Source organism: Benincasa hispida, chromosome 2 (assembly GCF_027475165.1).
Source record: "Benincasa hispida cultivar pf3 chromosome 2, pf3_genome.v1.1, whole genome shotgun sequence".
Taxonomy (NCBI): Eukaryota; Viridiplantae; Streptophyta; class Magnoliopsida; order Cucurbitales; family Cucurbitaceae; genus Benincasa; species Benincasa hispida.
Window position 1 is genome coordinate 44,255,934 of NC_143479.1, and position 18,163 is coordinate 44,274,096.

General features: G+C 32.7%; 1 protein-coding gene across 1 annotated transcript; it reads left to right on the forward strand.

Moving 5' to 3' along the window:
- The first annotated feature begins 6,871 nt into the window (after window positions 1–6,871).
- On the forward strand, window positions 6,872–13,537 carry LHW (transcription factor-like protein). Its single transcript, XM_039023009.2, has 10 exons — window positions 6,872–7,657; window positions 8,600–8,809; window positions 8,901–8,982; window positions 9,285–9,326; window positions 9,413–9,472; window positions 9,922–11,787; window positions 11,879–11,980; window positions 12,193–12,333; window positions 12,511–12,636; window positions 12,891–13,537. Exons 1-10 carry the CDS (start codon window positions 7,563–7,565, stop codon window positions 13,071–13,073), a joined length of 2,907 nt encoding a protein of 968 aa, XP_038878937.1. The 5' UTR covers window positions 6,872–7,562; the 3' UTR covers window positions 13,074–13,537.
- Window positions 13,538–18,163: the final 4,626 nt, after the last annotated feature.

Here is an 18,163-nt window from a genome sequence, read left to right on the forward strand (position 1 = left end):
TCAAAGTCAAAGGTAACACTTGATGTTCCATCAATTCTGTGGATTTTCTCTTCAAAAGATTCAAATAAGTCCGCCACATCCAAATTTGTTATATGGGATGGGTCAAATATGTCGTTATCCTGTTATGCAAATTTTTCTTCCATATTTTTCTATTTTTCCTTCAGGGATGTTTGATAGAGATCAACTAAGTGTTTTGACGTACGATAGATGACTAATGCCCAGTCATTCCGCATTAGAAACATTTATTTTCAACACTTTTTGAACTCTTATCTTGTGGAGCTTTTCCTTTGTGATTATCATTTGTGTGGTTCTTTTGAAATTTGAATGATTAAAACGACTACCATGAAAATAATAATTATTTCTTCCTCTGCCACTCGACCACAACCACGACCTCGACCATGATTATTATTAAAATTCACAACATTTACTTCAGAGAATGTTGTTGTTCCAGTTGGTCGAGATTCATGATTTTTCATCCACAATTGTTAAAATTTACAACATTCACTTGTTGTTGCTCTAGTTGGTTGAGATTCATATTTTTTTTAATCAATAACTCGTTATCTCATTCAACCACGATAAGATATCATATGAGTGCAGAATACTTTTAAAATATTTCTCTCGATATTGCTACTGCAGGAGCATATCCAAAATGTAGAAAAATGTCATCTCTAACATATTGATTCAAAATTTTGGAGCCTCAAGTTCATCCATTTATGATGAGCTTTAGGAAGAAAATTTATTTTTTGATGATCACATTTTTATGGCATCCAGGTGTATTTTGGCAACAAACACTAATGACAAATAATTATTACCTTTAATATCAAATACTACAAATTCTAATTTTATAATATTTTTCATAGTAACACTATTACAAAATATTATATTTATATTAAAAATTTAATGTATATCAAATATGTAAAACAACATTTAATTTATTAATTATAACGAAGAGGGAAAAACCGACATACCTTTAGGATCTACCTTCAGTGGGAGAAATAAAAGAAGCTCGTGCTCAAAACGTGTTGTGAACTTGAGAAGCATAACGGGAACATGGATACCAATAAAATATAATATTAAAATAAATAAATATTAAAATAAATTAAACATAATATATAAATAAACAAAATAAAATAAATCAGTAAAATATAAATTAAGAAAATTCTCTAAATTATCTGGTTTTCCATTTTTCATGGAATTTGCCTAATGCGTGTTTCCCAAAATTCACCAAATACCACTATTTATAGGTAATTTAGTAAGTATGAGGTGGATTACATGAACATTGATAATGTGTAATGTTGAGACATGTGACAATACTTTAAACAAGAGAGACATGACACATGATCAATAAATATTAAACATGTCCATCTAATAGGCATCTATTATCATAATATTTATAATAGGTTTCTCATCATTTTCTCCTTCACTTTCTTGTTTAGTATTTGATTTTCTAATAATTTCTAAGTTACGTCTAAATCTCATTTTATTTCGTCAAACTTTCAATTATAATTTAATAGTTTGTATTTTGTAATATCATTTTAGTTCGTCAACTTTTTAATCATAGCTTAATAGTTTTTTAAATTTCTTTTTCGAATTTCTAACTTTTTAATTTAGTGTCGATACTTTATCATAATAAAATCATTTTGGAATTTTTATTATTCTCCTATACGTCTTTCTGTTTAATTTTTATTTAAACATATTTATATAAGCACATAATAATGCACAAACTCAAAGACAATAATTACTCTCATATTAATCTTTTAAAAATAAAAATAAATAAATATAGAAGCTCAAGTACAAATATTTAAAAGCTAAAGTACATAGTTTTGCTTTAAAAAAATAATTAAATTTAGGACTGTTTTCAAATATTGAAAAAATAAACTAAAATATTTACAATTACAACCAATTTTACGATCTATTGTCAATAAACTACTATACGTGTTTATTAGTAGTTAATTTATTTATTCAACATCTCTCTTTCCTTTGATAAAACTCCTACAAAACGTTTACAGGAGAGTTGGTTTTATTGTACCTTTTTATGAGAATACATAATAGTTCTGTATAATCTTGACTCTTTAAAAGATTCTTCATATTTTTTCCAATTCAATTTATTCCCATCAAACCAAACACCTCAAGTTTCTTAGGGGATAGGGTGATAGCTTCTTGGTGGTGTTAATTTCGATCCAAAGGAGTTTTACAATTTGGTTCTACAAAGGTAAGGTTTCTTCTTCCTTCCTCCTTAGAATTAATTTATGCATACTTAACCTAGGACAATTTTACAATAGCCTTCTTTTGATTCGTCTTTGTATTTTTTCTGGAATTGCCCAATATATAGGTATTTCAGAAAATCCAAATTAATAATGAGTTTAGTATCTATATTTTTCGTTGCAATTAGGGCTTTCATCCTTACAATTGATATATAGACACAGATAGTAGTTTATCGCGATCTGTCGCAGATAGATGGTGATATTTTGCTAGTATTTATAAATATTTTCAGCAGTTTTGTTATTTAAATATATATATATTTTTAAATTTAAAAGCTTTAATAATGTATAAATATTTTGAAAACGTTGAAGGGTAAAGAAGAATAAAAAAGAATAAATAACCGAAATGAGATTATTCAACATTTTTTAGGAAAGTTTATGCTTTTTTTAGATAACCATTTGAATTTTTAAGGTTGTATTTATCTATTTTGCTTATATGCAATGAACTCTATTATTACTACACGCTTATTCACTATTGTATTTAAAACATTTTTAATGAGATGATGTTATAATTTCTAAATGTAAATTGTTTGAATCTATCTGATAAAATGACATAATAAGCGAGGTCAAATTATACATCAATAATGAATTGATTCTATAAGTCTAAAATAATATAATTCATGTTCATTGAATAACAACTGTAATATGTAACAAAAAGAATAATCTCAATAAATTAAAATACAAAAAGAACTCTCCCCACAGGCAAGACTAGAAAAGTCTAAATTCTCATCTTTGTTGTACTTGTTAAAATTCTTTTAAGTAATTCATGTTTGACGATTTTGTAACTAGTTCTTTTTTATTATTATGTATAATATTGACTTAAATGTTACTAATGTATTCAAACAAATTCTAGATTAAACTCTTATTTATCACCCAAAAAAGTAAAAAGTAAGACTAAAACCAATAATGTATAAATAGTTAAGTGGTTGTTCGGGATCAGAATTGGTTATAATAGTATGTGTTTTATTATATAATCTGTGTGATTATAATAGTGTATGAAGTTAAATAGTCTGTGTTTGAGATGCAAAATAGTTTAATTTGAATTTTATTACAAAGGCTATGTTTAGGGTATAGACTATGTTCTAGTTTGAGTTTAGAAAGTAAATGTGCTTGATGTGCAAATTATTTGAGCATGAGTTAATGGTTTACGGATTTAGTTGTTGATTTATTTAATAAGGATTTCTTACGTATAAGTTTGGGGTTGTTCCACCAATTTTTAAAAATATTTGTTGCATTTTAAAGTTATAGTCTTTGTTCATTTGGTCGTTTTGGAGATGTATCAATGCTGTTGAACATGTGCAAAATATGTGAGATTAAACTAAATTCATATAATTGATTTAAGTAAGAAAACTTTATATTTGGAGGTGTATAAAAGTAACCAATTCTCTAGCTCTATAGTATTTCACAACTACGCAAGTCTAGGAGGGATAGTTGTCAAGTATAGATCACAGCCATGGTGATACACAAAAAATGTTATCAACTTAGATACACGATTAAAAAAAAAAAACATAATGATGATAGATTATCATTCAAAAGAAGTTTAAAAAGAAAAAATTGATCAAATGTGTTTTTAAGAGTGTGTAATACTAAACAAGTTATCATATTATATGCATAGAATTAAGATGTATAAATTGTTGTGACAGATTCCATCAGATATTTCTTATTTTATTCTCTAGTTCAATTTTATGAATGACCATTTTTCCATACACATATAGTTTTCTTGCTCTAAACTTTGATGAGACCCATAAAACAAGTTGTATATTGGGAATGCTTAGATTGACTAGGAAAAATATTTTTCAAAGAGTCATTTTCATTTAAACAATTTTTTATAAGAATTGTTTAAAATAAAATACTCATGTGTTTAGTTACATTTTCTCAAACTTGTTTTTATACATATGTTTGTTCGGTTTACTAATTTAACATAAACATTTTGAGTGTATTAAAATAATCACATAGTGATTTAATGAAGTTGGTCGTTAGAGTAAAATTTATATTTATCGACTTCCTTTTTTTAGTATAACTCGGGCAGGGAGATTTGAACAATAAACCTAATATCACTAATACACTCATGCTCGTTTTGACTCTATTTATAGACTTCAAAATTTAAAGTTTAGGATCGAGAATGATATTCATTGAATAGATTATATATATATATATATATATATATATATATATATATATATTTAATTCAATAATATATGAGGTAAGAGATCCAAACTTTAACTTTTTAGTCGAAATATGTATTATATGAATTATATACATATTGACAATTAAATAGATAATTCATAAGAGAACTAAAAGTGTTCAAATATTAAAAGAAAAACTAAAACCAATTATGCACATTAGTTAAACTTAACATAGTTCAACTGACAAAGAATGTATTACCAACATCGAGGTCAGATGTTCAATTCTTCCATTGGCATTGTATAAAAATGTGCATGCTACATATAAAATCAGGAAAAAATATCTTTTAAAAAATACTAAGTTGTATAAAATACTTCCAATATATAAAATTAATTTTAGTTTTTTTTTTAAAAAAAATTAATAAGCTAATGAAGATCATTTCTATGTGCGGTTAGTAATTACATTATATATTTGAAAATTAAAAAAAAAAACTAACAACTTATTTTCTTTTAGAATTTTACTAAAAATTTCAATATTTACTTAAATTAAAATAAAACTCACGGAAAAGAAATAATGAGAAATAGAGACAAATTTTTAAAAATCGAAACAAAAACACCAAATGTATATTATCAAAGGGTCCTTAACACAATTTCAATTCCGTCCAAAGTATTCTAATTTTCTTTATTTTAAACATTTAAATTAAAATATCATTTTGGTTACATGAGTCTCATTTCATTTTATTTTTTATATTTTAAAATTTTCAAATTCAGTATTGTATTTTTAATAAATTCTAAACTTACTCCATAGCCATTGGTAAATAATTAACTTTCCCAATAAAATAAAATCTTTATCAGCTTCTTGTCTATAAAATTGAAACATATTCCCATATATTGTGTATTTTCTTGCCTGGATATTATTTTTATTTATTGTAAAGGAAATATTGTTTTTATTATTTAACCATTTTCAATCAAAATTTACTTCAAATTATAATAAAATCTAAGTTTAAAACTTTTGAGAGTAGACGGATTAAATTTAGATATGTTTAAGTATAATAAACATAGTTGATGGTTAAATTTAACAGTGAAATCATAGTGATTAAATTTGAACTTAGATAAATTTAATGGGGTGAATACATGTCCATTTCGATAAATATTATTTGAGACTCTAATGAAACTCCTCAACTTTTGTAAGTGAATAAAAAAGACTCTCAACCGAGATTTTTTTTGAAAATCCCCCATCCATTATCTACACTAGATATTTTTTAAAAAATAAAAAGATAGAAGAAGAAAATTAGAACTTTCAAAATTTTAAATGTAAATTTAAGACTATGTACCATATAGATATTATCTATATTAGATATTAAAACTCTACAAGTTCTCTCATAGCAAAATTATTACATAGGTTGAATCCTAACCCTTCATTTTTTTTTTTTTCATTTGTTATATACTAACCATTGAGAAATACACATACTACAAAAAGAAAACATAAAGTTTTTTTTTTTTTGAAAAGAAAAACATATAAATGAAAAAGGTAAATAAAATAATGAAATTGTGAATATTTTTAAAAAATGGCACAAAGAAGGAATATGGTAGGTGACACGTGCTTTTTTTTTTTTTTGCCCCGTTTTTCTTTCTCGAAAGCAATAAAGTAAACAAAGTGAGGTTGCATGATAAAATAAAATAAAAGAAGAGGAAAAAAGAAAAAAGAAAAAAGAAAAAAGAAAAAGAAAAATAGTTTTTATTTTATGGAGGGGACATAAAGGGTAATTAAACTGAAAAGGTAAGGGCAATCTAGTATCTGACGTCACCGCGACAGCAACCCGCACTACATCACAGCCCAACCACACCCCACCACGTGTCCTCACTTCTGAACCTCCTGCGGCCTCCCCAACGACAATTACCCCCTCCACCTCTCGATACCGACAAATTTATATATATTCAATTTTTTCTAAATTGCAAATTCACTTATCAAACTCTTTTTATCTTATTTTATTCTACCAACTTATTCATCTTGCAAGTGTCATTTTTTTATTAAGCGTAATTGTTTGTATAAATTTATTCTTCACTTGCTTTTTTTTTTTTTTATTAGCTCCTAACATAATTTAGAGTATGTTTGATTGACTTGAGAAAAAATATTTTTAATTTTTTTTCCATAAAAATAGATTAAAATAAACTTGAAAAGCTAGATTGAATGGTTGCCAAATATTTTAATTTATTCTAAAATGACTTATTTTTTTCAATTAAACACATTAAAATGTATTCCAAATACACACTTTTTCTAATAAAGATATAAATTACCATTTTGAATGTTATGGTCATCTATCACCACTTTAAAATCTGAGGTTAAAATACAGGTAAATTCTTCTAGGGTTAAAATTGTAATTTAACAACATAAAAATATATAAAAAAAAGTGGCACTATTTGTAAATAATTGAAAATCTGAGGGCGTTCTAGGAAACTCACATTTTTCTCCTTGTGGTTCTTTTTATGGCGGACTTCACCGCACCTGCTGCGCTTTTCTCACAGAGTGATTACGAGAGAAATTTGCAGAGCCAAAGTGAAAGAAGAAAGAAGAAGCAAGAAGAAAAACAAACACAATTCCAAATCCAAATCCAAATCCAAAGAAAAACCCATTCTCATCTTATCTAACTGAAACTAAAACAACACTCACTCACTTTCCCGAACGACCCACTTCTTCTTTTTCAGCTCAACTTCTCTGTTCCTCTTGGAGTTTCATTTTTCCCTCTTTGAGCTCAGAAATGGAGCAGATCATGGCAGTTTACAAGATTCAGGCCTGTGGAATAGTGTAGGTGCTTTCAGGAGAAAGCGCTTATCGCTGTTCCTGCTCTGTTTCACTCCCACTACACCTTTTCGTCTCTTTTTCAAGCTTTCGGCTCGCCGGAGCATGGCTTGCCGGAGAAGAATTGTCGGAAATCTTGACCCAGAAAGGAAAAGGAGCGGTGGTTTGAGAACGAAGCAGGCGGGGAGAGGATCATGCCGTGGAAGTTAGAAATTAGAATGGGGAAATCGGAAATAGCTTGGGAAATGTACGGTCTCTCCAGCGCTCGAGCATTTTAAGTTCTTATTCTCTACTGTTTCCTGCATGTTTTGATAAAAATTTTCCAAGTTTTTGAGATAAACAAACAAAACATTGGATTCGAGCTCTGCTTCTGTTGCTATGGGGTTTTTGCTTAAAGAGATGCTTAAGGCTCTTTGCGGTTCGAATCAATGGTCTTATGCTGTGTTCTGGAAGATCGGTTGCCAAAATACCAAGTAAGATTTATTCTCAAAAACCCCATGAAATCCCATCTTTCTGATTTTTCTTTGGAGCAGTGGAATATCCCTTAAAGAATGATGGGATCTGGGTCTCATTGCATCGTTGGTGTTTAGTTTAATCCAGAAAGGAAAAAGAAAAGAAAAGAAAAAAAAGCGTGAAAAGTACCTGAGAGAGTACTGTGTCTTTGAATCCTTTAAAGTGGGAAGGTCATTAATTAGTTTTGGATTTATGTTTTTCCATAGCTTTGCTGTGTTGAAGTAGAACGGATATTAAGTAGCTAAGATCCACATGATTGGTTGAAACAAAATTGTTTGATATTTGGACTTGTTCGACTGTCACTAACTGCAACATCATTTTCTCTTTATTGACAACCTTTTACTTGCATCTTTATCCCTTTTTAGCAGATGTTTTGGATGGATTCTGAAGAATATTTGGGGAAGTAGATTTTTAAAAATTTTCATTTTCTGTTGTTTTTTTGGGCGGTTTTCTTTGGTGACTAGTGGCCTTTGGCTTTAGCTTCCTTGTTTGTTTTTCTTTTTCTGTTTTCTTGCTTTGTGGAGTGAGCTTTTGCTTTTTTAGGCCAGCGGGTCTTTGAGTAATATGCGGATGACTTGCTTTCACAGCATTCAGATTTGGCTGACAGAATAGAGTTAAAAGTTGATATATTCAGATCCCTTTGACTAATTTGTTTTCTTTTGGGAAATGGAAAATTTTCTCAACTTGCTTGCTTGCTTACCCACATTATTGAAACTGAACTTTTGTTTTTTTTAATTCCTTGGCAACATATAGGGTTTCATTTATCTTTTTTTCTTTTTCTTCTTCTCTCAATTTTAACCCAGATGAGGAATATATAATACTGCTTCTCTTCCATTGGAACCTCTAGTTTAATGGAGTATTGTTATCTTTGAAAATGAATGTGAGGCATTTTGGACTTGCAGGCTCCTAATTTGGGAAGAATGCCATTACCAACTCTTACCCAGCTTTGAGTCTTCTGGAAGTGGGAGTTCCAAATTACCTCCTGGGGAATGGGAAGGATGTTGGGGATATTCCCAAAGTTCCTCCACTCAACAAGCAAATCATGTGGAGGACAAACTTTATTCACTAATTAACAAGATGTCAAATAAACAGATTAGTTTAGTTGGTGAAGGGTAAGCAGCTTCTGGATCTCAATTATCCTTTGTTACTCTTCTTTTCATACTTGTTTTAACTGAACATGCCATGTACATTTGTCATTTATAGGATTGTCGGGCGAGCTGCATTTACAGGAAACCATCAGTGGATTCTGTCAAGCAATTACACCGGAGATGCTTATCCACCAGAGGTATGCATCAAAGGTTTTGCTGCATTGCTTGGTGCTCATAAAGTCGTTGGAATCATGAATAATCTCATAATTGTGAATAAAACGTTATCACAGCAATTTGAAAATCCAGGGTACTATTGAAACGGGATTCTCAGTAATTTCAAGTTTTAATGGTTCCATCCTTTGGAAACCAACTTTCTTGTCCTGGGCTCATTCTTTGATCTTGTTTCTCACACCTAAAATTTCCATGGTTGATGTGAAAGGTTCACGAGGAAAATAGAGGAGTTTTTTGCATTGACCATAAATTCTTTTGGGATTTTCAGGTTCTTAATGAGTTGCATCAACAATTTTTGGCTGGAATGCAGGTTTGATAGAATTTTCTATATCTATGCAGTGTAAACAAATTGTTTCTCCAGCAGTTTCATGAACTTCTTTTGTATCTCGTTTGCAGACCGTCGCAGTTATTCCGGTTCTTCCTCATGGAGTTGTACAGCTGGGCTCGTCCTTTGCTGTGAGTACCTTTACTAGTCTTCATGTTACCCATTAAAGCTTTAGTTCTTTTCCTGTGGCATTTGACTGTCTAAAATACATCTGGAGAATGATACCATTAGTTACCCCGTGAACATGCTATGGTTGACTCTCAGGAGCTGCCAACATATCAATGAAAGATTATTTCAGCAGTAGCTGCAGTAGCAGTACACTCCTTAATAAATTGGAACCTTTCAAATCTTTTTGTATACGGTTCTTTTCATTTAGTTTTAGTTAGTTTGTTTTGCTTTCTCGTTTTTTGGTTGATGAGTGGATTCTGAAACTCCAGGATTCCAGTTCTTTTCAACTGACAAAGTTGTATAGGTTTCTAATAGTCTGAGAATTGTAAAGGTCTTTCAGTTACATCTAGTATTAGCTTAACCTCATCATACTTCCACATTCTTTAATGATGTTCTCTAATTGCTTCTTCAGATCATGGAGAACTCGATGATTATAAACGATGTGAAGAATTTGATACTGCATTTAGGGTCTGTACCTGGTGCTCTTCTTTCTGAGACTTATGATGGAAAAGATCCAGTTGAGAAAATTGGCGTCCCTGTGACACTAGGAATGACTGGACTTACAGACCCTTCTCAAAATTGCAATGTGATGAAACCTTTAACGACGGATGACAATTGCAACCCACTAGACAACTCTTTGCTAGCTTCTAGGTCCAGTCAGCCGTCTAATTTGCTGTTCCGAGAGATTCGGTCTAACAATCATCTTGCTGCTTCTTCAACATTACAAAGTCCTCACTTGACTCAAGGTTTGGCAATGCCTCATCAAAATCTGGGTCTATCAAAAGTTACTCAAGCGATGAAGCCGAATCTTCCTTCAAGAGACAATTTGGAGTATGGACGTGCCAGAGCTGAAGTGATTCTTCCAAATCCCGAGGCACGGTTTCACCAGCAGGCTTCTTTTAGTTCTTTTTACAACTCCCAATCTGGTGTTTCGTCAACTGCTGGGCATAGCAGCTTGAAACTAGTCGGAAATCAGAATCTTTCAGCTGTTAGCATACAGCAGGATGTTTATAACTGTTTAAATTCATCAAATAGTTGTAACCTGTCTCAACTGGTAACACATGGTGGCAGAACAATTGATAACGAAAATAGTTCCGTGACCACCAATCATCCATTAATTGAAAGCAGGCAGTCAAAGGAAAAGAAAAATATTGGTTCAAAGCAATTTTCAGTTCCAGTCTCCATTTCTAATGACCATGGGGCAACTGGCAAAGGTGTTAATGGGGGTGAGCAGGGTGGAATAGAGGTGCAAAATGGTCTCAAGTCCAAGGCCGAGGAGGTTTCTTTATCTGGTGGGATAGATTGTGCGGTTACACCAGGTCAACAGTCACAAGAGAATTCAAGTGAAAAAGCAATATTGGAAGCTATGAAGAGTTCTCAATTGAAACTATCTCCATCAGCAGATAATGATTTATTTGAAGCTCTTAATACTACATGGACTCAACTGGAGAGTGCCATGTCCTTGAATGACTATATGTCTGGCCTTTCTAATGATTACTTGAACCATTTTAGTGGATTTGAGAGCTCAAGACTCCCGCATATTAAAAATGAACAAACTTGTATTCTATCCTCTTCAGGTGATGACTTGTTTGATATTCTTGGTGTGGAGTATAAGAATAAACTACTCACTAGCAACTGGAATAGTTTATCTGAGAGTGTGCATAATGAGGACCGAAAGAATTCTTATGCATCTCAGATAATGAATGTGCTCGAGGCTGGTTTGAGCTCAAATATCTCTTCTACGAGTAGAAAAATACCCGAATCGGGAATCAATTCAATCACAGCCTCTGACCAACTTTTAGATGCTGTAGTCTCCAGAGGTCACTCGGCCATCAAGCAGAGTTCAGATGATAGCACTTCTTGTAGGACAACACTGACTAAAATCAGTAACTCCTCTGGTCCAAGTAGCTTGATATATGGACAGCCAAGTGCATCCAATCACATGCAGAGGGGGGTTTTTGGCATCCCTAAGTCTCTGGGTGAAGTAGGGACCTTAGATAATAGTTCTTTCAGATCGGGTTGTAGACAAAATGATATGCCAAATTGTTCTCAAAGTTCTTCAGTTTATGGATCTCAATGTTCATGGGTTGAACAGGGAGATAATTTGAAGCGTGACAGTAGTGTGTCAACAGCCTATTCTAAGAGGCCTGATGAAGTGAATAAATCGAGTCGCAAAAGGCTTAAACCTGGAGAGAACCCTAGACCAAGGCCCAAAGATCGCCAGATGATACAAGATCGTGTAAAGGAGTTGCGGGAGATTGTGCCAAATGGAGCAAAAGTAATTCCTTTTACAAATATACATTTAACTTTCCTCCACTTGCATATCTGTGATTCTAATAAACTGACTATTTGTGTTGATTTCTTAACAGTGTAGCATAGATGCATTACTTGAAAAAACTATCAAGCATATGCTTTTCCTGCAAAGTGTCACAAAGCATGCAGACAAGTTAAAACAGACTGGAGAGTCTAAGGTACAGGGATTATTAACTGTGATATTTATCTTCCTATACTATTTCTCAGTTTTCTATATGCACTAATTCCCACTGCCTAGATACCTAGAGTGTTCTGACATTTCTTTAGTGAAGAGTGTTGAGCTTGTAATCATGGTTCGTTAAATATATCATTCATTCTGTTTTAGTAAAATATGAAGAGATTTGAGAGTTTTGTTTCCTTGGTTTAGCAGATCATCAGCAGAGAAGGTGGACTCTTTCTAAATGACAACTTTGAGGGTGGGGCAACGTGGGCGTTTGAGGTTGGTTCACAAACTATGGTCTGCCCTATCATAGTTGAAGATTTGAATCCGCCACGTCAGATGCTCGTGGAGGTAGGCCTTCCATTTAAATCATCTTCAATGTTGAAACTCCTCTCCAGTTTTATATATCTTTATCTAAGAATTTTATTCCATTTATATGCAGTGATTGACATTTAACAATTTTGAAGTGAATTCTAACTCTATTATTTGTAGAGCTTATATGATATTTTCATGCCCCTTTTGTGGCAGATGCTTTGTGAAGAGAGAGGTTTCTTTTTGGAAATAGCTGATTTGATCCGTGGAATGGGCTTGACCATACTGAAAGGAGTGATGGAGGCACGGGACGACAAGATATGGGCACGGTTTGCTGTTGAGGCAAGTAACGAGCAATGTCTCAGTGTTGTCGTAGTAATTAGCTCCTGGGGGGTAATTTTCCCCCAACTCTGTTGCAGCGGGAGGCTTTTACATGATGTCTTTTATGTTTGGCGCTTTTAAGACGAAGCTCATTTATTTCTTTTTTACTCGAAGTAGAAGATGAGAGAACCTTGTTGATGAAGAGCTAAAATCTTTATTTGATATCTAGTTTTTAGTTTATATGTTACTGAACCAATTTTGCTTTATATTTATAGGCTAACAGGGATGTGACCCGAATGGAAATATTCATGTCGCTCGTTCGCCTGTTGGATCAGACACTGAAAGGCAACAATGTGTCGATGACAAATGCGATAGATAACAGCCATATGATTGTTCACAACTCCTTACCTCAGTCGACCCCGATCTCTGCAACTGGCAGGCCTGGTAGCTTGCAGTGAGCAGCTGCCTGCTCTACAAATTCTCATGGGGATGTTGAGAGCGAGCCTTGATATCGCTTGCAATGACTAACATGTTTCCAGTTCCAAGGTCTGTGGTTGTTCTAACCTTTTTGGCTGATTTCTTTCTCAACAGTTTGCGAAATCAGGGTTGTAAAACTTGGAACTGAACTCAGTATTAGAGGTGAAGCTTTGCTTAGTTTATTTTAGGGGTGTTATTTTCTCTATGAATATATAATTGTTTTTGATCAAATGGGGATCTGCTGTCCTCCATCACAAAACCTTAGGGGGGAACTAGGTTTTTATACCTTTATCTACATGAAATGTTAACTGTAAAAGGTCATAAATTATGTTGTGATTGTAATGTTGGGTTAAGTTATGTACCAAACAACTATGATGCTTAGAAGTCGTTTATTAGTTCAAATTTTCACAAGAGTTCCAAAGAACAGATTCATAGTTCAAGTTTATTCGATTTGCGTACCCAATGAAATTGTGGAGTGTAACCTCATAAGTGAGGTATTTGGATTATTGAGTTGAGTTATGATGTTTGAAGTTAATATATTGCAGTTATGAATTTGGTGTTTGAGTACAAAGTTGTAAGTTAACTCGACAAAAATGCGAACTTTAATAGTGTTAATATTGAAGTTGAGTTATGTTCGGATAAACACATACTTTTAGGATAAATTATTCTCTTGTGGGAATCAATAGGAAATTAATCAACTAGCTGTGAAGCATTTTAAAAAAAAACTAAGATATTAATACATTGAAGATATGCTTTCTTTTTCTTGGAAAAAAAAGAAGAAGATATAGATAAATTTAACATACAAGTTAATGACTAGTATAAAATACAATATAAACACTGAAATACAATTCAAAAGATTAGATGAGTTGAATCCTTTATTCATCTTCACATACAATTCAAAGTTTGTACACAAAGTTAATGACAAAGCTCATCTATTTCTTTTTTACTTGAAGTAGTTGTTGGAATACAATAGTCAATAAAATGCAGTAAAAAAGTGACTCATATTGATCTAATAAGAAGAAGAAGATTAGAGAGTGAAGTATGAAGATAAGTCAAAGAACTTCGTTGAATTGTTGAAAATATTCAAGTGGGTTATATTTTGGTGGATTTTGTGTCAAATGTGAAAATGAAATTAAATGATTCTAGGGTTTGATATTTTATTTTATTTTTTCTTTTTAGTTTTGGACTCAAGTGAGTTTTTTTTAAATAGGTTGCTTAGTTTAGATTGAAAAAGATTAGAAGAGTTGCTTAATTATACTTTTTCTTTTAAAAAAGTAAGCGTAAGAATATATACGTCGAATCACGTGTCAGATACGTATTTGAAAGTATCGGTATTCGATATATGTCTGATACAGATTCTTTGTCTCACATAAAGTATTTGTGTTTCATTGTCAACTAGAAACAATAATAATAATGAAGTTAGGAGCAACCAATTTTAATGTAAAAAAAAGCTACAGATCGAAGCCAAAATCGCTATTGTAATCAATAATGAGTTATAACGAGTTTTTCTAGATAAAATTAGAGACATACATAATAAATATCTCAAGATTAATATTTTGGTAACAAATGACAACAATAGAAAATAATAAATTAGAAATTTTTTACTTAAAGTAGTAGCCAATTATCCATTGTTAGCCAATTAACTATTGTTATTTGGCTAGGTAGCTTCAAAAGAAATCTCCACCGTCTAGACTGAAGACCTTTGTGTCAAAAACACGATGTCAAAATTTCAGTTCAATTGCATAAATCGAACTCCAAAAGGCTGAAAAACATTATTGCCCGAAACAAATTTTTCTTTCTAATCTTCCTCACAAGTGTCACGATCTCTCGATTTGCGTGCTTCAATCAATTGGCTAATATGGTTTTAATGAGTATAAAACCTCATTGGCCCAAATGGGTCTTGACCTTCACATGGAAATGAAATAACCCATCCCTATTTTATGATGTGGAGAACTTGTCATTCTTACGACGGAAATAAACTTAAGTTTCTCTCTTGATAGATTCTTAGTCAATATATCAAATCCATTATGATCAATATGTATCTACTCAATCTCAAATATTTCATCATTTAGAGGATCTCTCATCTAATGATACCTCACATCTATATGCTTAAGTCTAGTATAAAATGTAGCATTCTTACCAAGATGAATAACACTCTAATTATCACCATATATGTTGGGATTTGTACCAAAAACTCTCATAGTTGATCAGTTATTTAAATAATTAATTATTTTAATTATTAAATATGCAATATTAAATTATCCATTATAGTAAAAATTCAAGGTTATTAGATGTAATCTCGAACAATATGTAGTTGATAAACAGATGGATTATGTTAAAGTAATAACCTAAAGGGTCTATAGTATATGGACAAAGTTTGTGTTGGGGTTGATGCCCTAAAGTCTCATGTCCTGTAGTTTGTAAACAACATGTACAAACGCTTGTGTTGTTAATATATGATATTTACTTCACATTTTGTATTTTCTCATTTATTTGTTTTATTTGCTTTACCACAAACTAATAAACATAAAATCCTTGGTTATCTGTATGTGACTCAAGCATGTATGTGGTGACATACAAGTGGATCATGTCTTGAGTGATAACCAAAATGGTCTGTAGTCTATAGGGAAACCTTATCCTGGTAACACTACGGATGCGGCTCGCTTTGTGCAATGGTCACAAGTGTTGTGACTTGTCATAGATGGTCTGATCCTAATCATTTATGTTGGGGATATGCGAGCGGGGGCGTCCTATATAAAGAGTTTGTATAAGACCTGACCACGAAGTGTTAACGTCTCGTTATATAACACCGTTCATGACAGAGACTTCACTTCACTAGGATGACCATAGGTAACATGACCTTAATCCTGAGTGAGTTGGGAACTTTTGCCATTGAGGGTGGTTCTTTGATTTGTATGGGTGCAAGTGGCCAGGTCGCCGATTCAAACATACCATTTTGGGGATTCATCTGATTTGGGAGCTGGGAACTCAGCTACACAAAGTGGAATTCACTCATTCCTTGAGGCAAGGTAAAGTAGATAGATGGATCCCTTAAGGGCTGATTTCGGGACTTGAACGATGTGGCACCACACACCTTCTCCTGGCTCGAGAGGTGTTCACACATAGTTGGACTATGTTGTATTGTTCATTAGAGGAATCAGTGGTACTTAAGGAGTGAGATATAACTACAGGGGCAAAACAGTAATTTGGCTCAGCTGTACTTACGAGCATTTGTGAAGGATCATCGTACTCATGATTGGTTATATCCGATGGACACAGAAATATATCTGTGGTAAGAAGAGTTCAGCTGTTGGTCTTTAGTTGAATGCCTAACAGTTAACGGATGGTGGATCTCGTGGCTAAAGTGTTTAGTAAGCTATTCACGTACTGTTGGAGCTTCGAGTCACAAGTCCATTAGGTCTCCTGGGTAGATTGGATAAAGTCGAGAATCAGTATTTGGGTTAATTTGAAATGTTCAAATTGACAAGAGGAAGTTCGATTATATATGATATAATTGGACTGGTTAATTATATGTGATATAATTGGCAAATGTATGAGATATATTATTATGGAAGAAATTAGATATAAATATGATTTATATCAAGTAGAGGAGAAAATACTATAGTAGATATGTGATATCAAGCTATAGGATAATAATATAATATGATTATATTTATTATTTAATTAATTGATTAATTATATGATAATTAATCCTAATATCACGTTTGGACGCGGGTTAGTGGACAACGGTGGTTATGGTAACCGATGGGTTAAAATGAAATTAGTTTTCATTTTTGAATCGTGCATTCGATCGCTGGTCATTCGCCTAAGAGAATTCGGAAGCACGTGTTGGTGAAAGAAAACGATCGCTCAAGAGCCTATATGATAGTCGCTTCTCCGCCTAAACGATCGTCCACCTCGTGCTAAACGATCACACACTTTCACTTACACGATCGGATAGCTTCTCTAAATGATCGTATAATGTGCCAATTTAACTAAACGATCGTACACCTTTTCCTAAACGATCGTTCAGCATATCCTACACGATCGTGTAGCTTCTCTAGGCGATAAGCACTTCTGCTATACGATAGCGTTGTTTTCTCTCCCAATTGCTTATCGCTTACACGACTCGTTTTTCCTCTGTCCTCTACCAAATTCACCAAAGCCCACCCTTTGGGTTTTCACTCCAAGAATACCCGAGGCCCATTAGTGGTGGTGTTGTCCCCGTTGCAATCATGAGTTCGCGTTGATCGTGTTGCTACAGTCGACATTTTCTGTCGGGCATTGGTAGAACATTTGGAGGGTCCGCTGCGTTGGAGTTCCGGAGATTGAAGATCGTCTTCAACTGGTATGGAACTCTGTCACCTTATGATTTTGTTGTTCATAGCATGCCGTTAAATTAAGTTTTGATTGCATAACTGTATGTGTTGTATGTATATTGTTCGATTTCGGTCACTGTGAGATCGGAGCGATCCGAACACGCTCATAGAACTCTCGATATGAGATTCTTTAGTTTGGTGCCTTATCCTGGTGACACTATGTATACAACCCACTTTGTAATTGTTACAAACGGTTTGATCCAAATCGTTCACGTGAAGACATGTGAGTGGGGGTATCTTATACAAAGAGTTTGTATACGAGTGCACCACAGAAGGATTAATCTATTTTTTAAATCCATTAATTAAAAAGATTATTATTTCACAGGATTATCATATATCACTTGGTCTTAATCCCCAATGAGTTATGAACTCTTATTTATGAGAGCTATCCTTTAATTTGCATGGGTAAGAGTGGCTCAAATCGCCGACTTAATACGCCTACCATTTTGGGGATTTGATTGAATAGGGTGCTAGGAACATAATTTTGCAAGATGAGATTCATTTCTTCCCACATAGGGTAAGTAGAGGAATAGTTTTCTTAAGTGCTGACTTTGGGACTTGAACAAACTGGCATGTGTAATAACCCTTATGTGGTATTTGAAACGTCTTCTTAGTTATATCACGAATCTTTTAGATAAACCTCTTAAAGAATTAGAAAGCTTAGTATATTGCGATGTGTGATTTGATCAAAA